Source organism: Dendrobates tinctorius, unplaced genomic scaffold (assembly GCF_039654945.1).
Source record: "Dendrobates tinctorius isolate UK_male_01 unplaced genomic scaffold, ASM3965494v1 ptg000075l, whole genome shotgun sequence".
NCBI lineage: Eukaryota > Metazoa > Chordata > Amphibia > Anura > Dendrobatidae > Dendrobates > Dendrobates tinctorius.
Genome location: NW_027361743.1, coordinates 41,993,512 through 42,013,379, shown reverse-complemented (window position 1 = coordinate 42,013,379; position 19,868 = coordinate 41,993,512). Strand labels below are relative to the sequence as shown.

The following is a 19,868-nucleotide window of genomic DNA, read 5'->3' as shown; positions in this document are numbered from 1 at the left end:
CTCATCGGCATCCACCATTACAGGGCAGCTGCTGGGGGGAGGAGGCCACCGCCGTGAAGACCCCCGCATATCTGCCCTCCGGACCCTACATTGTCTCATTGCTCTCTGTAGAGAACTTGTAGCAACCTCAAAGCCACAACATCAATTCACTGCCATGAACGGCCGGCAGCGGGACGAAAGACTACTAATGTTGGCTAAGCGTGCCGCTACAACCATCCCTGCAGGACGAGGCCCGGGCAGAGGTGGACGGCGAGGAGGAGGCCTGTGTCAGGAGCCTCGGGAATATGGGGGAGTCACCCGGATGGAACCCCATGCCTTCTACAGTCATCTGCCGGCCCGGGAACGTGCATGGAAGGAGGAAACCGCCGAAATACCAACATTATAGGAACATACACACATCATATATTACACATATACATAAACATTACACAGACACACTATATACATTATACATAGATCCATGCACCCACACATCCATTATAGCATATCTATATATTACACACATTATACATACACTCATCCACCATATTATACATATATATCTCCATACACACATCCATGTATGTGGCGTAGCACACGCATGACCCCCCCCCCGATCTCATCACACGCGTAACTCCCTGCACACGCATGACCCCCCCCCCGATCTCATCACACGCGTAACTCCCTGCACACGCATGACCCCCCCCCCGATCTCATCACACGCGTAACTCCCTGCACACGCATGACCCCCCCCGATCTCATCACACGCGTAACTCCCTGCACACGCATGACCCCCCCCTGATCTCATCACACGCGTAACTCCCTGCACACGCATGACCCCCCCCGATCTCATCACACGCGTAACTCCCTGCACACGCATGACCCCCCCCGATCTCATCACACGCGTAACTCCCTGCACACGCATGACCCCCCCCTGATCTCATCACACGCGTAACTCCCTGCACACGCATGACCCCCCCCTGATCTCATCACACGCGTAACTCCCTGCACACGCATGACCCCCCCCCCTGATCTCATCACACGCGTAACTCCCTGCACACGCATGACCCCCCCCTGATCTCATCACACGCGTAACTCCCTGCACACGCATGACCCCCCCCCTAATCTCATCACACGCGTAACTCCCTGCACACGCATGACCCCCCCCTGATCTCATCACACGCGCAACTCCCTGCACACGCATGACCCCCCCCTGATCTCATCACACGCGTAACTCCCTGCACACGCATGACCCCCCCCGATCTCATCACACGCGTGACTCCCTGCACACGCATGACCCCCCCCCCCCTGATCTCATCACACGCGTAACTCCCTGCACACACATGACCCACCCCCGATCTCATCACACGCGTAACTCCCTGCACACACATGACCCACCCCCGATCTCATCACACGCGTAACTCCCTGCACACACATGACCCACCCCCAATCTCATCACACGCGTGACTCCCTGCACACGCATGACCCACCCCCGATCTCATCACAAGCGTAACTCCCTGCACACACATGACCCACCCCCGATCTCATCACACGCGCAACTCCCTGCACACGCATGACCCCCCCCTGATCTCATCACACGCGTAACTCCCTGCACACGCATGACCCCCCCCGATCTCATCACACGCGTGACTCCCTGCACACGCATGACCCCCCCCCCCCTGATCTCATCACACGCGTAACTCCCTGCACACACATGACCCACCCCCGATCTCATCACACGCGTAACTCCCTGCACACACATGACCCACCCCCGATCTCATCACACGCGTAACTCCCTGCACACACATGACCCACCCCCAATCTCATCACACGCGTGACTCCCTGCACACGCATGACCCACCCCCGATCTCATCACAAGCGTAACTCCCTGCACACACATGACCCACCCCCGATCTCATCACACGCGTGACTCCCTGCACACGCATGACCCACCCCCGATCTCATCACACGCGTGACTCCCTGCACACGCATGACCCCCCCTGCTCTCTGCCCCCTGACTCCCCTACTCTTCATGGATAATCGGGTGCACTGTGATCAGACTGCGCACCAGCAGCGATCATTAACCCCTTCCTGCCACAGAGAGGTGAGGCCAATGACGAGTGCTGTGTGAGGGGGGCTATCTCCAGCGGATGAGGCGGCTCACAGCCCTGGGCCAGCACAGTCCAGGACTGGGGGCCATCCCCTGGGGGCCACACTGTGGGCATGGAGGCCGCTCACGCTCCCACACTCGGGGTCTCTGGCGGCAGACGGATGGGATGCGGCCCCCGTGTGAGGAGGGTGAGCTGTGCCCGCAGGTTCAGGGACGCGCCGCCGGCGGCTTACCAGGTTGAGCACGGTCTCCACGATGTCCCGGTTACTGACCTCCCCGACCTGTATGAGCCCGATCAGCACGGCGAATTTCATCCTCATGTTGCGGATGGGCACCGACGGATTGATGACCCCGCCGGGCAGCACCATGGAGCCGGAGCCCCCCGGGGCATCCCTGTCCGGGCAGCCGGCCCCCGGCTTGTGGTCGGCGCTGGCCATGTCTCCGCGCACAGCGGATCCTCCGGGAATAACGGGGCTGCTGATGATGATGACTAGTCCCGGCGATCACCCGGCAACAGCGCGGCCGGCAGTCACAGAGAGGAGACACCTGCCGGGGATGCGCCGACTAATCCTCTGTGGGTCCCGGGGTGCGGATCCTGGCTGCGCCCCGCTCCTCCATCACCAGCCGCCGCTCAGATCACCATCCAGCACGACGAGACGCGTCCGGGTAGCGGGAGAATGCGGCGGCTGCAGCTGGCGTTGTTGTGATAAGAGCAGACAGCAGCGCTCACTCCTCCGCCATGTTGACGCCCCCTGCCTGCGGTAGGGTGAACTGCGCCTGCGCCAGCGCTGACCGGGGGCGGGGCCGAGCCCGCCTAGCGACCACAGGGATGGATGGGCAGGTGCACAGGTGGGGGTGCGGGGGGCTCCGCAGGCACAGCGCGGCTCCGTGTGCGGGGCTTCTTGTGTCATCCCCCCCCGCCATGGCCCGCACTCATCATTTGCTGGTTCTCCATTTTTTTGGAGTCATTTGCTCCTGTTTAGTGGCTCTTGTATTTGTACCTTATTCTCTACACCTTTTGTGACACTTTTTACTTTGTTTTTTTTTCTGTACAACTTTGTGTGTTCAGATCCTTCAGTCACATTCTCGAAATACAATTTTTCCTTTTTTTTGGTTGGGGGGTGATCGCTCTCTCCGGTCCCTGCGTGCAGGAAAGTCACTGGAGGGTTAATCTGGGGCATTTTAGGCTGGCTTCACACTCAGCGGCCCCCGTGCGCTGCGCCTCCTAACGCTAGTGTGAAACTAGCCGTACACAACCGGGTGGCGTTTTTTAAGGTGTTTGTGACTTTTGTCGCTAAAAATGATTTAAAAGACAAATAGTGTGATTTTTTTTATCATTTATCTAAATTTGTGAGCCACATGCGCCATTCTGAAGAATTTGGCTCAAATAAAGTCAGTAACTGCCAAAAGATGAAAAGAGACCAAGAAATCACAAAAGATGAATCAGTCCTTGGCTACAGATACATCTATCTACCTATCTACCTATCTATACAGTACAGACCAAAAGTTTGGACACACCTTCTCATTCAAAGAGTTTTCAGAGATTCACTCTGAAGGCATCAAAACTATGAATTAACACATGTGGAATTATATAATTAACAAAAAAATGTGAAACAACTGAAAATATGTCTTATATTCTAGGTTCTTCAAAGAAGCCACCTTTTGCTTTGATTACTGCTTTGCACACTCTTGGCATTCTCTTGATGAGCTTCAAGAGGTAGTCACCGGAAATGGTCTTCCAACAGTCTTGAAGGAGTTCCCAGAGATGCTTAGCACTTGTTGGCCCTTTTGCCTTCACTCTGCGGTCCAGCTCACCCCAAACCATCTCGATTGGGTTCAGGTCTGGTGACTGTGGAGGCCAGGTCATCTGGCGCAGCACCCCATCACTCTCCTTCTTGGTCAAATAGCCCTTACACAGCCTGGAGGTGTGTTTGGGGTCATTGTCCTGTTGAAACACTTTTTTGTTAATTATATAATTCCACATGTGTCAATTCATAGTTTTGATGCCTTCAGAGTGAATCTACAATTTTCATAGTCATGAAAATAAAGAAAACTCTTTGAATGAGAAGGTGTGTCCAAACTTTTGGTCTGTACTGTATATATATATATATATATATATATATACAGTGAACTAAGTATTGAGCACGACACAAATTTTCTAAGTAAATATTCCCAGAGGTGCTATAGACATGAAATTCTCACCAGATGTCGGTAACCACCTGTTATCATTGTCTTACTGTTATGTCCACCCTCATTTCCTCTTCATCATCCTGGTATATGGCAGCAGATTTTTATTACGAATGTCTCTGTACATTTATCCTTTCATCCTTCCTTTAATAAGAAGAAGTTTGCCATGCTGTATGCAGAGAAATGGCCCCACACCATGATGTTCCCACCTCCGAACTTCACTGTTGGTATGGTGTTTTTGGGGTGATATGCAGTGCCCTTTGGCCTCCAAACATGGTTTGTATTATGGCATTAAAAACAGTTCAATTTTGGTCTCATGCGACCAGACTATATTCTCCCTGTATTTTACTGCTTGTCTAAATGATGTTAAGCAAACTGTAAATGCACTTGAACATGTATTTTGTTCAGCAGTCTTGTGTGGTGAGCATCCACACATGACATGGAGGTTGGGTGCATTACTTATTGTTCTCTTTGAAAGAATTGTACCTGCTGGTTCCAGGTCTTTCTGTAGATCTCCACAGGTGGTTCTTTGCTCTTGGACAACTGTTCCGATAATTCTTTTCACTCCTGTCTGAAATCTTGCAGGGAGCCCCTGGCCATGGCAAGTTTCTGGTGAAATGATGTTCTTTCTACTTCTTGATTGTGGCTCACTGGAACCATCAGTAGTTTAGAAATTCTTCTCTAACCAATACCATCAGTACTTGGGCAAGAGAATCATCAAGATCCTCTACTGGCAGTTTCCTTAGCAATTTTTGCTGATAACCCCAAGTCTATGCTGTTGTCTACACTCAAATAAGCAGCATCTTTCTGGTGACAGACTTCTGTTTTCAGTGCAAGAGGGAGTGCTGTAAATTCCTATGACGCTCACTCTTTCCCTGAAGACAGTAGCGTAGCAGCAGATGGACGCTGTTTAGTTGAGTGTAAACCGCAGCGCAGACTTCAGGTGGTCCGTAATGTAGGTTATCAGCAAACATCGGTAATAGGACTTTGACACACAAGCAAGTTTCTTGTCCAAGTGATATCCATGGTTTTTACAGCAGTCATGCCTGTGATATTTTGTGGGGCTGTGCACATGTCCAATTTTTTTGCTGTGGTCATTGGAAAAAATTGAAGACGTCCAATTTTTATCCGAGTGTCGGATGAAAATCAGCAATGTAAATCTTTGGGTTCGTGAAAAAAATGTGTGTGTTGGGTTATTGTCCTGCAACCCAAATGATGGTTTCAATAAGTGCAAACCAGATTGGATGGCACGTTGCAGAATGCAGTGCTAGCCATGCTGGATCAGTATGCCTTGAATTTGGAATAAATCACCAGCAGGGAATCCAGACATCATCACACCTCCGCTTCCATGCTTCATAGTGGGCAAACATGAAGTAATTACACAGCTTTTCTGCATTTCACAAAGTTATGGCGGTTGGTACCAAAAATCTAAAATTTTTGTTTAGAAGACCATAGTACAGATTTCCATTGATCTAGTGACTATTCTTTGTGTTACTTGGCCCAAACAAGTTTCTCTTTCTTAGGAAACCGATAGCACTCGTCCCCATGTTATTCAATCAGGGAGTACAAATGTCCGATTCAGTTCAAGGAAAATAATTGCAGCATGTTTTAGGAAGTGGACAAGAGAGAAGAGTACAGTTGAAGTTGATGCCTAGCTGAGTAATTGCACATGAACACCGCCATCTGGCTGGTCAAAGACGAAAGTAAAAGTAAAGAAAGAATTACAGTAGTAGGAACCTATTAGTGGAAGCCTATGTTCCCACAGGAAGAGTTTAAAGACGACACCAGGTCAGGTGATACCTGTGTCGCACATAAGTCTAAGCAGCGCCAGTAGAAGATCGAAAGAATCGCCAGTAATAGTCTGTGCCCAGCGCTAGTAGTAGTCCGTAAGTAGCGCCAGTAAAAGTCCATTAGCCTATCTAGGCCTATCTAGTAGAAGTCCATTAGTGGCGCCAGTAAAAGTCCATGACCAGATCCAAACCAGGCTCCGGAGACGATCCAGGTGTAGCAGAGGACTATTCCTGTGGGCAGTTACTTCCAGTGCAGACGTACGGTACAAGGTGTGGGCTGGAGCCGTGCTTCAGGGAACAGAGCTAGTGCGACGAGCACACTGTATACTGTAAGGTAGCGCTTACTGTTAGTGTTGGGGGACACTCACTTGGTAGCGGATTCATGGCACACAGGAACACTTTCCGTTTAAACAGTCTATGTGGTTTATTATACAGCATAAACCATAGAACGCAACAGTCTTACATCAGACAGGACAGTGTTCATATTAGGGCTCCGCTCTCTCAGACCTGTGGCCACACTGGCTGTGCCATGTCCAGTAAACAGCCTCTATAGCCTCCACACAGTTATTTCCCCCTGTATGAGCCCAGTCTCTTTCTGACCTCGGTCAGTGTCACTCACGTTTGTCAGGGAAGCTGCCGAACTGGGATCACCGTCCTGGACAACGCCTTGGTCACTAGGCCGCCTAACAGTTCCAGATCCTCAGCCGGGCGGTAGCTTCCCAATGCAGAGCCGTCACTGACTCTGGAAATACGGCCTCTCTGTGCTGTTCAGGACTTCTGTCCCCACTTGGAACCATACAACACACAGGCCACCAGATCCAAAGCCTCCATGTGCACTTCAGGGAGGTAGCACACCTTCCAACACATAGGCCTTCCAGGACCTTCCACATGAACCAATCAGGTCCATGCACTCTCTTCATGTGACCCACCCTGGTCACATTATATGGTCCGTAGCCACACCCACAGGTGAGGTATGGATCACATAGTTCATGACCTCATTGCAGGTCCTTTCAACACACCCAGCCATACACAGGCTTTACATTGGGCATTCAGACACACGCCCCTGGGTGGCTTTGTAGGTGACTGGTCCCACCCATCCTACCCAGTCATCTGGAAGCTTCCCTAATACACAGCAACAAACCCTCTGCAGTATATCTGCTGATCAATACATATTCCAGCTTCCATCACAGGGCACACACCCCTGTGATACATATCGGCCATTTATAATCCTGCCGCTCACCATTTTCCTAGCTGTCACAGGCAGGGTCGGACTGGGGTGTCTGGGACCCACCAGGGGAATGGACTCTAGGGGCCCACCCTACAGTTATATGCAAATATCTGTCAGTTGTTATCCCCATTATAGTGGAGCATCGGCTGTAAAACACAGGCGGCTCCTGCACATCTACTGTGCACCCCCATAACTGGGATGTATAATTACAGTAGCTTACATTAATGGGGTTCTTTGGCTAAAACAAGTTATCACCGATCCATGGGCTCCAGAGGATAGGTGATCACTTAGGTACGACCATTAGAAACTGCACCGATTGGAAGAATGAGGAAGTTTTATCCCTGATAGGACACTTATCCCCATTTTAAAATGGAGCGGCAGGTGGGATATCTGACCTAAGCTCCATTCATTCTCTTCGGGGCTTCTATAAAAAAAACAAGTGCAGCCACTGAGGGAATGAATGGATCAGTGATCAAGTCAGACATGCCACTCCAGTCTAATGGGGATAAAAGCTCCACATTATGCCGATTGGGTCCACATAGTCCACCATACAATATTATGGGCAACCACATTGTCGACCATACAATAGTATGGGCAACCACATAGTCCGCCATACAGTATTATGAGCACCCACATAGTCCGCCATACAGTATTATGGGCAATCACATAAGTCCGCCATACAGTATTATGGGCAACCACATTGTCCGCCATACAGTATTATGGGCAACCACATAGTTCTCCATACAGTATTATGAGCACCCACATAGTCCGCCATACAGTATTATGGGAAACCACATAGTCCGCCATACAATATTATGGGAAACCAGATAGTCCGCCATACAATATTATGAGAACCCACATAGTCCGCCATACAGTATTATGAGCACCCACATTGTCCGTCATACAGCATTATGGGCAACCACATAGTCCGCCATACAGTATTATGGGAAACCACATAGTCCACAATACAGTATTATGAGCACCCACATTGTCCGCCATACAGTATTATGGGCAACCACATAGTCCTCCATACAGTATTATGGGCAACCACATAGTCCGCCATACAGTATTATGGGCAACCACATTGTCCGCCATACAGTATTATGAGCACCCACATAGTCCACCATACAGTATTATGGGCAACCACATAGTCCGCCATACAGTATTATGAGCACCCACATAGTCCACCATACAGTATTATGGGCAAGCACATAGTCCGCCATACAGTATTATGGGCAACCATATTGTCCGCCATACAGTATTATGTGCAACCATATTGTCCGCTATACAGTATTATGGGCACCTCATAGTCCGCCATAGAATATTATGGGCAACATATAATGCTCCTCCATACAGTATTATGGGGCACCTGCTCCTTCATACAGTATTATGGGCCCCCTGCTCCTCCATGCAGCACATTATGGCCCCCTGCTCCTCATTGCAGCACATTATGGCCCCCCTGCTCCTCCATGCAGCACATTATGGCCTCCCCTGCTCCTCCATGCAGCACATTATGGCCTCCCCTGCTCCTCCATGCAGCACATTATGGCCTCCCCTGCTCCTCCATGCAGCACATTATGGCCTCCCCTGCTCATCCATGCAGTACATTATGGCCCCCTGCTCCTCCATGCAGTACATTATGGCCCCCTGCTCCTCCATGCAGCACATTATGGCCTCCCCTGCTCCTCCATGCAGCATACTAAGGCCTCCCCTGCTCCTCCATGCAGCATACTATGGCCTTCCCTGCTCCTCCATGCAGCATACTATAGCCTCCCCTGCTCCTCCATGCAGCACATTATGGCCTCCCCTGCTCCTCCATGCAGCACATTATGGGACCCGGGCCCCTCCTGCTCCTCCATGCAGCACATTATGGGCCCCCGGCCACCCCTGCAGCATACTATGGCCTCCCCTGCTCCTCCATGCAGCACATTACGGGAACCCGGCCCCCCCTGCTCCTCCATGCATCATACTATGGCCTCCCCTGCTCCTCCATGCAGCACATTATGGCCTCCTCTGCTCCTCCATGCAGCACATTATGGCCTCCCCTGCTCCTCCATGCAGCATACTATGGCCTCCCCTGCTCCTCCATGCAGCACATTATGGCCTCCTCTGCTCCTCCATGCAGCACATTGTGGCCTCCCCTGCTCCTCCATGCAGCACATTATGGGCCCCAGCCCTCCTTGCTCCTCCATGCAGCATACTATTGCCCCCCTGCTCCTCCATGAAGCACATTATGGCCTCCCCCGCTCCTCCATTTAACACATTATGGCCTCCCCTGCTCCTCCATGCAGTACATTATGGGCCCCCCTGCTCCTCCATGCAGCACATTATGGGCCCCAGGCCCCCCCCTGCTCCTCTATGCAGCATACTATGGCTCCCACTGCTCCTCTATGCAGCACATTATGGGCCACCGCCCCCCCCTTGCTTTTTTTTTCTTCTTCTTCCTCTCTGGTGCCCGGGGGCCTACCGGGCATTTCACCGGTATCCCGGCGGGCCAGTCCTACCCAGGTCACAGGGGTCACTGCATCACAATACCCAGTGATTTGCGTATCTAGGACTTGCGGCCTAGCGGGAAATATCGGTGAGCCCTGCTAGTGCAAGTGTTAGGAAAAAATGTATTTATAGAGACTACGATGGAGAGTGACGCCAGTTAAGTTGGGACATAAAGTAATTAACAATTGTTTAATTGCTAAATAACAAGAACGGTGTATGTAATAGAACGATGCATTGATATTGTACTTAGTCGCATTGCTATATCATAATATACTGTGCTCTTTTATTATAACCCACAATATAGCAGATAGTACTTGTGTATTATATACAGTGCCTTGCGAAAGTATTCGGCTCCCTGGAACTTTTCAACCTTTTCCCACATATCATGCTTCAAACATAATGATACCAAATGTAAATTTTTGGTGAAGAATCAACAGCAAGTGGGACACAATTGTGAAGTTGAACGAAATTTATTGGTTATTTTAAATTTTTGTGGAAATTCAAAAACTGAAAAGTGCTGCGTGCAATATTATTCGGCCCCTTTAACTTAATACTTTGTTGCGCCACCTTTTGCTGCGATTACAGCTGCAAGTCGCTTGGGGTATGCCTCTATCAGTTTGTACATCGAGAAACTGAAATTCTTGCCCATTCTTCCTTGGAAAACAGCTCAAGCTCAGTGAGGTTGGATGGAGATCGTTTGTGAACAGCAGTTTTCAGCTCTTTCCACAGATTCTCGATTGGATACATTTATTTGTGAACAATTCCATTGTAGATTTTGCTTTATGTTTGGGATCATTGTCTTGTTGGAAGACAAATCTCCGTCCCAGTCTCAGGTCTTTTGCAGACTCCAACAGGTTTTCTTCAAGAATGGTCCTGTATTTGGCTCAATCCATCTTCCCATCAATTTTAACCATCTTCCTTGTCCCTGCTGAAGAAAAGCAGGCCCAAACCATGATGCTGCCACCACCATGTTTGACAGTGGGGATGGTGTGTTCAGGGTGATGAGCTGTGTTGCCTTTACGCCAAACACATCGTTTGGCATTGTTGGCAAAAAGTTTGATTTTGGTTTCATCTGACCAGAGCACCTTCTTCCACATGTTTCGTGTGTCTCCCAGGTGGCTTGTTGCAAACTTTAAACAGCCATTTCTCAAAGATATCCATAAAAAGTGTTTTCTTCTTGCCACTCTTCCATAAAGGCCAGATTTGTGCAATGTACGACTGATTGTTGTCCTATGGACAGACTGTCCCACCTCAGCTGTAGATCTCTGTAGTTCATCCAGAGTGATCATGGGCCTTTTGGCTGCATCTCTGATCAGTCTTCTCCTTGTTTGAGATGAAAGTTTAGAGGGACGGCCGGGTATTGGTAGATTTGCAGTGGTATGATACTCCTTCCATTTCAATATGATCGCACAGTGCTCCTTGGGATGTTTAAAGTTTTGGAAATCATTTTGTATCCAAATCTGTCTTTAAACTTCGCCACAACAGTATCACGGACCTGCCTGTTGTGTTCCTTGGTCTTCATGATGCTCTCTGTGCTTCAAACAGAACCCTGAGACTATCACAGAGTAGGTGCATTTATACGGAGACTTGACTACACACAGGTGGATTATATTTATCATCTTTAGTCATTTAGGACAACATTGAATCATTCAGAGATCCACAATGAACTTCTGGAGTGAGTTTGCTGCACTGAAAGTAAAGGGGCCGAATAATATTGCACACCCCACTTTTCAGTTTTTGAATTTCCACGAAAATTTAAAATAACCAATAAATTTCGTCCAACTTCACAATTCTGTCCCACTGGTTGTTGATTCTTCACCAAAAATTTGCATTTGGTATCTTTATGTTTGAAGCATGATATGTGGGAAAAGGTTGAAAAGTTCCAGGGGGCCGAATACTTTCTCAAGGCACTGTATATATATAATATCCTTTGCAGAGTTTCCTTGCAGAAACAAGAACTTTATCACTCCTCTGCTCTCATTTGTTGTGATTATCGCATTAGACTCCGCCATTTTGTTTTCCCGCGTGCGTAGATCACTGTTGCCATAAGCTAAAAACACAAAATTTTGAAAATATATATTAGACACATAAGGCTTTCTTGTGATGTAACATTCGATACCATAGAAACAAAAAAAGATCACAAAGCCAAAGACTTATCAGCAGCCCCTCGTATTGTGTCTGAAACTCTCAATGGCGCGATTCATTATTACATTTCTGCCGGTTTTTGTAGTGAATACATCTCAATTAGTGACTTTTTGATTTGCGACAAATTCTTCAAACAATTTGTGCCTTTTTTTAAAGTTGTCTTTTGTGGTTTAGTAAGTTTTCTAATTTTTACATTAATGTGGCTTTTTCCAGAATGTTTTAGTCAAAATCATGAAATGAGACTTTTTATAATAAAGTTGCGCTATTTGGCGATTTGGCCAGTTATTTTGACACATTTTTTGCACCCTTTTGCAAAACTTGCCACTTTTCTCATTAAAGAGGTGCAAAACAAGTTAATCCACCAGTAATAAAAGAAAAGTAACTTGAAAAAAACAGCGATTGATGAACTGGGCTGTAAATGATTATGGGTGTTTTATTTATTTAAATTCATGTATTTTCCACTCTAAAATAATTTTAGCAATCTGGCTTCATTAACAATTGTGCATCTTTTGCTATATTTAGTCTCTGTGTTACACTGCGTATTGCTGGCTGCAAAATTGATTTATCTAAGAGTAACTATTTTATCTCTCTTTTTCTGAGCTCCTTTAATCTGATTTATGACAACATCAAAATTCAGCTGATCTTTATAGTCCTAAATCGTCAAAGAGGAGGTTTGAAAAAGACAGATAAGAGATAATTGCAAAAATGACTTGTAGTCCAAATTAAATTAAAAAAAGGTCCAAACTTGTCTATATTTTTTAAATATCAATTTAAGTTACTTCCTTAAACATTTTCAATACTATTTTTTTTTTATCTTTTAGTGGACATCTGTGCTCATTATTGTTCCTGCCATGTGCCCAGTTATCTGGTCCATCAAGAGTCACTCTCATCTTATCAGTCCATGAGACCTTTGTAAAATCTGTCTTCAGATATTTCTTAGCCCAGTCTTGACATTTCCACTTCTGTGTTGATGATGGTCGGGTTTCAGCCTCCTTACCTCGACCATGTCTCTGAACACTGAACGCCTTCTACTTCAGTGTCTTGTTCAGAGGTGGTCGGGATTCAGCCTCCTTACCTCGACCATGTGTAAGGATTCGGACATTCCTTTGTGCCTGTTTGCCCTGATCCAAGATGGAGTCTCTTATCTCGCCCTGTCATGGAACTTTCTGTCCTATTACTTAAGTGCGAGTCGTGCGCTCCTCTGTGCCTGAGTATTTTGTTACTGTTGGCTCCTGAGCTCCTGCATGTCTACTGGTGGACTCCCTGCTGCTGCCGCTCATTACTCGGTGCTCTGCCTTTCCACATTCTGCCGCCTACAGTCCCCTGTGTGTCTCCCTGATGCTGTCTGTGCTTAACGACGGTCTGGACTTCTGGTGTGGAGCTATTCGCCCCTGGAACTGCTGTGGCTAGTAAGGAATCCTGACATCTCCATTTCCTCTAGGTCTGTGTTTGTTTGGGCTGCGTTGCTGGACTTGTGCTGGACTTTCAGCCCTAATGGTACATAGTGACCTTCCCCTCTATCACACTGGACTTCTACGTTTAAGTGCCGTGTTGTAAGGGGGTGAGTTATAATGACCTTCGTGCCTCCCTCCTTCTAATTGTCTTTCATTTGTTGATAATGTTTGTGATAAATGGCTGCGGTACTGCTAAATAGAAATATGTATTATCGCTCATATTTTATGGTACTGCCACATGTATATACGAGGGGCGATCCAAAAGTAATGATAATCAATAATAAACACAATAAATATAGTAAAAAAAAAAAATTATTTTTCTACATAGTCTCCTAACACGTCTATACATTTAGTCCATCTCTTTTCTAAACTTAGAATTCCCTTTGAAAAAAATTCTTGATCTTGACCCTCAAAAAACTCCCCAAGAGCGGTTATCACGTCGCTATTGTCGTCAAATTTCTTGCCCCGGAGGTGTTCCTTGAGCCGAGGAAAGAGAAAGAAGTCACTGGGGGCTAGATCTGGCGAATAAGGGGGGTGTTCCACCAGTTCAAAGCCCGCTTCTTGAATGGTAGCCATGGCAACTGCAGCTTTGTGAGCCGGTGCGTTATCTTGGTGAAACAGCACTCCAGCCCGCAGTTTGCTGCGCCTTTTCTCCTTGATAGCCTCCCGCAATCTTCTTATTTGTTCTGCGCAGTAGGAGCCCGTAATAGTGGCTCCCTTCTCCAAATAGTCCACCATAATAATTCCTTCAGCGTCCCAAAAAACGGACGCCATAACCTTCCCTGCTGAGCTTGACACTTTGAATTTCTTCGGCGTCGGTTCGTCGGCTCGTTTCCATGTCATCGATTGTTGTTTAATTTCGGGATCAAAGTGGTGGATCCAGGTCTCATCCATGGTCAAAAAACGTAACAAAAAATTCTCCTTGTCTGCTTGGAACTTTTCGAGATTTGCTATTGAAATGTCAACTCGTTTCTTCTTTTGCTCGTCGGTTAACATTTTTGGCACCCAACGCGCGGAGACCTTTCTCATATGCAATTCTTTTGCAAGGATTCTTTGAATACTGCCATATGAGATCCCTGTGACCTCAGCTACATGCCTGATAGTCACTCTTCGATCTGCCAACACAACTTCTTCAACTTTTTTCACGTTTTCTTTATTGAGGGACGTGGATGGGCGTCCTTCGCGATGTTCATCTTCCGTCGATGTTCTTCCCAGCTTAAATTCCTTGGCCCAGCGTGCAACTGTGGAATATGGAGAAGAGTCCCCCAATGTTTCCACCAAGTCGCTGTGTATGTCTTTGGTAGACATTTTTTTCAAGCAGAGGTATTTGATGACAGCTCTGAGCTCGTTTTTTTCCATTTTGATGTTCACTCCTTGGCAGTTCATATTCAAATGAATGTAGCTCCCGGGAATCGTGGCCTATTTCAGTGATTTTTTTTTCCTGGACTAGTGGGTACCTAAGAGAGAAGAAAACATTTTATTTTAATTTCTGTGTGCAATAGAAATAACCGATTATCATTACTTTTGGATCGCCCCTCGTATGTGTTACCATTCTGTAGAGAACTGTATTATATTGTTTTTATATTGTTTTGTGTTCCTTTAGTATAATATTGTATAATATGTGACTGATGTTCATGTACAGTTTAGGGTAAGTATAGTGCATCCTTTTGGGGGACATTAGAAGAGGGCACTTTAGTAGATAGTTCTTATACATAGGGTAAGTGTAACTCTGTTGTGGGTCACTAGATGGGGGCATACTAGTGGGCCTTATAGGATGTTTATAGAGGGTTAATTGTAGGAGGGGCTGCCGGGTAGTAAGAGGGAAGTGTAACAACCCAGCTGGCATCGCTGCATGGCCTCCCATTCCCCACTCACCAACTTTCTCACTGCTGCAGGCCATGCTGTGATTTCTGTCTACTGCCAGCTCCATGTTCTGTCTCCTGTCTGCTCTGTGCATGTTTCCTGGCTGTGGGTATAGGGGGGCAGCGCCAGAACTCTCTGGTTCTTATGGTGCACCTGTCTAATGTGTCCCTGACCAATTACCAAGAGCCCTCTAGTATTTAGGGCAGCTCCACCCACTGGAACCTTGCCTGTGCAATGTGTTAACTCAGTTAGTGTCTTGCTACTGAGTTGCCAGATCTTGCTCTGTGTTTCTCCTTCTCTGGAAGTCTTACTCCTAGCTTTGCTTGGAACTCTCTGACTGCCCTCCATGTGGCAGAATATCCTGGGTTCTGTGTCTTTGTCCTAGCCTTGCCTTGTACCTGTCTTGCCGCCCTCCAAGAGGCAGTATGGTCTCTGTGCTGTAGCATCTAGCCTTGCTTTCTATCTGTGTGTACTCTGGTCCCTGTGTCATTGGTCCTGTTCCTTGTCTCACACTATTACCTTGTCTGTACTCTGTCCTACCTCTGTCTGCCTGTCTCCCTGTCTTTGGCTTCTTTCCCTGCTGTGTCTTTCCTTGTGTCCTTCCTGTCTGCTTGTGTTCCGCACTCTTGCGGCTCTGCTCGTGCTACACTCTCTTGCGATTCTGCTTTGTCCTGCTTCTGCTGCAGCAGAACCTCTTGCTGCTCTCCAGCTCTTCTCCGCAGCCTTGCAGTTCTCCTCCTGTGTGAACAGGTCCAAACCTGTTCCTTCATACTCCACTCTTTCCTGTCTGTACCCGTACCTTCTCCTCCTGTGTTAACAGGTCCAAACCTGTTTCTTCATACTCCTCTCTTTCCTGTCTGTATCCGCACCTTCACCTCCTGTTGGAACAGGTCCAAACCTGTTCCGTCATACTCCACTCCTTCCTGCCTATATCTGTACCTCCACCTCCTGTGTGAACAGGTCCAAACCTGTTCCATCATACTCCACTCCTTCCTGCCTATATCTGTACCTCCACCTCCTGTGTGAACAGGTCCAAACCTATTCTGTTTCTGTCATACTCCACTACGTTCTGCCTGTTCCAGTACCTGCACCTGCTGTGTGAACAGGTCTCTACCTGTTCCTTCTTATACCATTCCTGCCTGCCCTGTGTCTCTGCCGTGCCAGCCTGCCCTGTGTCTCTGCCGTGCCAGCCTGCCCTGTGTCTCTGCCGTGCCAGCCTGCCCTGTGTCTCTGCCGTGCCCGCCTGCCTGCCTGTGTCTTAGCCGTGCCCGCCTGCCTGCCTGTGTCTTAGCCGTACCACCGTCTCCCCAAGTGGGATCAGCAGCTACAACCAGACACCACCCTGGAGTGACACCTGGCAGCTGCCTGACGCACAAGCCTGACCACACCATCAGAGGCTCCAGCGAAAACCAAGGCAGTTGTCCTAGTCACGCCCCTTCCAGAGTAGCCTGGTTTGTGGCACAGAGGGGCCACAACCCCCTGGCTCACACCCACCAGTCAGGGCGTGAGCATGACAGGAAGCTTGTAGGAAGTTAAGTCAGATGGGGCCAGGGTACCCTGGTGTCCACATAGGCTATAGGCCCGGACGGCTTGGCAGCCACGCAGTGATAAAACGCTGCAGCCCACGGCCACTGTTTGTCATAGCATTGGGCCAGAACGGGAAAGGAAAGATGTGGCGACTTATCGCCTGGGCAGATGCTTTTAGGGAAGGAGTCGGTTGGGCTGATGAGATGAAAGAAGTTGGAACTTCCACGAGATCGGTACAGACGGCACAGATGCGTTACAGAGGCAACCAAACTTGGTTACTGATGATTTCGAGTCTGGGGCGTAACAGGCAGAAGGAATTGTCATCATGGCAAGGTCAGGCCAGGAAGGAACTGGGAGGCAGTCTAGGATGGTCCGGTCCGAGCATGTACTGCACAGAAGCGACAGCCAGAAAGGGAAAGATGAGGAAACCAGTAATGTCACGATGTACCAACTGTGGATGTAACGTGTGACGTACTCAGTAAAGAAAATGTTAAAGTTAACTTGGACTGTGTCTCTGTTGCTGGGGGTCGCCTGAAAGAGGGACCGTTGTCACCTGGGAAATGCCCAGAGGAAGCTGAATCTGTAGATGCAGGTATGCTGAAGAGTACAGTTTTCTGTAGGGGAAGGACCGGACATAGGTATTGCGGTTAGTCAGGTCATGACTACAGTCCTGTCCCTCCCTTACAGTGAGCATTTCCACCCTTATGATTGCTGGACTTCTACACTTTAGTGTTGTGTGCCTGCTCATTCTAACATCGCAGGACTGCCTCACTAAGGCTATGTGCCCACGTAGCGTTTTAAAACGCTCACTAAAAACCGGACTCCTTCCCAGAAATCGCGCGGTTTTTTCCGCGCGATTTCACAGCGATTTTACCGCGATTATGATCGCGATTTTGCCACGATTTTCGTGTGCGATATTCAAGCACTTTCCAAGCGATTTGAAGCATCGCTTGGAAAGTGATTGACAGGTTGGTCACACTCGTCAAACATAGTGTTTGACAAGTGTGACCAGGTTTTTACTATTGAGGCCGCCTATGCGGCATCAATAGTAAAAGATAAAATGTTAAAATGCTAAAAAAAATAAAAAAATCGGGGTATATTTACCTTCCGGCGTCCCGTGCTGCATTCCCGGGCCTCAGCGTTCCCAGTAATGCCTTGCGAGACCTGTGATGATGTAGTCTCGCGTTGCTATAGCGTTCTCGCGAGACCACGTCATTACAGGGCCTTTCCGCAGGGCATTACTGGGAACGCTAGGCCGGGAATGCAGCGCGGGACATCGGAAGGTAAATATACCCCGATTTTTTATTTTTTATTCTTTTTTTTACAAGGGTATGGTACCCAGGGCCTGGAGGACAGTCTCCTCTCCTCCACACCGTGGGTACCAACCGCACATGAGACGCTTAACTTCCCGCATGGTGGGCATAGCCACATGCGGGAAGTAAGCGATTCTCATGCATTCCTATAGATGCGGAATCGCGGCAATTCTTTGCGATTCCGCACAAAAGAATGAGCATGCTGCGATTTTTTCCGCGATGCGATTCCGCTGCGGAAAAAAGCGCAGCATTAGCACAGCATGTGCGGAATGCCATAGGAATGCATGGGGGGCGTTCTGTACACGATTTTTAAACGTTTTCGCAGCGTTTTCGCGCTGAAAATCGCGGCAAAAACGCTTAAAAATCGCTACGTGGGCACATAGCCTAAATGCGGTGTGCTTATTTTAATACTGCTGGACTCCTACATTTAGTGCCTTGTGCACACCTGCGTCATATTACTGTTGGACTCGTTCATATTAGCATAGGGTGCACAGACCGTGCGCTGGTCGTGCGCTAGTAAGATTTTTGCGTGCACTGCGCACTTTTGAAGGTGCGCCAAGCGCACTAAAATGCAACATGGTACGCTCGGGACACACTGGCGCACCTTCAAAAGTGCGCAGCGCATGCAAAAATCCTACTAGCGCACGGCCAGCGCACGATCTGAGCACCCTATGCTAAATAAAGGGTGCGCAGATCGCATGCAGCAGTGTGCGATAGTAGGAGGAAATGACCGGATGGGGCGGGCAGGGGGCGGGGCTTAGCGGCGCCGTGCGCTGCATGTAAAATGCGCTAGTTTGAAACCAGCCTTACACCATGTCTCTGAGCACTGAACACCTTGTACTTCTGAGTCTTGCTCAGTGGTGGACTATTTCAAGCTCCCTTACCTCGGCCATGTCTCTGAGCACTGAACACCTTGTACTTCTGTGTCTTGCTCAGTGGTGGTCGGTTTCAGACTCCCTTACCTCGGCCATGTCTCTGAGCACTGAACACCTTGTACTTCTGTGTCTTGCTCAGTGGTGGTCTGGTTTCAGCCTCCTTACCTCGGCCATGTCTCTGAACACCTTGTACTTCTATGACTTGCTCAGTGGTGGTCTGGTTTCAGCCTCCTTACCTCGGCCATGTCTCTGAACACTGAACAACTTGTACTTCTGTGTCTTGCTCAGTGGTGGTCGGTTTCGGCCTCCTTACCTCGGCCATATCTCTGAACACTGAACACCTTGTACTTCTGTGACTTGCTCAGTGGTGGTCTGGTTTCAGCCTCCTTACCTCGGCCATGTCTCTGAACATTGAACACCTTGTACTTCTGTGTCTTGCTCAGTGGTGGTCTGGTTTCAGCCTCCTTACCTCGGCCATGTCTCTGAACACTGAACACCTTGTACTTCTGTGTCTTGCTCAGTGGTGGTCTGGTTTCAGCCTCCTTACCTCGGCCATGTCTCTGAACACTGAACACCTTGTACTTCTGTGTCTTGCTCAGTGGTGGTCTGGTTTCAGCCTCCTTACCTCGGCCATGTCTCTGAACACTGAACACCTTGTACTTCTGTGACTTGCTCAGTGGTGGTCAGGTTTCAGCCTCCTTACCTCGGCCATGTCTCTGAACATTGAACACCTTGTACTTCTGTGTCTTGCTCAGTGGTGGTCTGGTTTCAGCCTCCTTACCTCGGCCATGTCTCTGAACACTGAACACCTTGTACTTCTGTGTCTTGCTCAGTGGTGGTCTGGTTTCAGCCTCCTTACCTCGGCCATGTCTCTGAACACTGAACACCTTGTACTTCTGTGACT

The 19,868-nt window shown here is 48.4% G+C and overlaps 1 protein-coding gene and 1 long non-coding RNA gene across 7 annotated transcripts in view; one reads left to right on the top strand and one right to left on the bottom strand.

The window, feature by feature from the left end:
* Positions 1-2,840, bottom strand: part of NBEA (neurobeachin) — a 915,436-nt gene extending 912,596 nt beyond the window's left edge. For all 6 annotated transcript variants that reach the window (XM_073583206.1, XM_073583210.1, XM_073583208.1 and 3 more), the window contains exon 1: positions 2,323-2,840. In XM_073583206.1, the coding sequence (XP_073439307.1) occupies positions 2,323-2,526 (204 nt within the window). In that variant the 5' untranslated portion in view covers positions 2,527-2,840. The remainder of the gene's footprint in view (positions 1-2,322) is intronic.
* Positions 1,935-17,276, top strand: LOC141096530 (uncharacterized). Its single transcript, XR_012233705.1, has 2 exons — positions 1,935-2,083; positions 12,754-17,276. It is a non-coding gene; the product is annotated as an uncharacterized lncRNA (long non-coding RNA).
* The last annotated feature ends 2,592 nt before the right edge of the window (positions 17,277-19,868 follow it).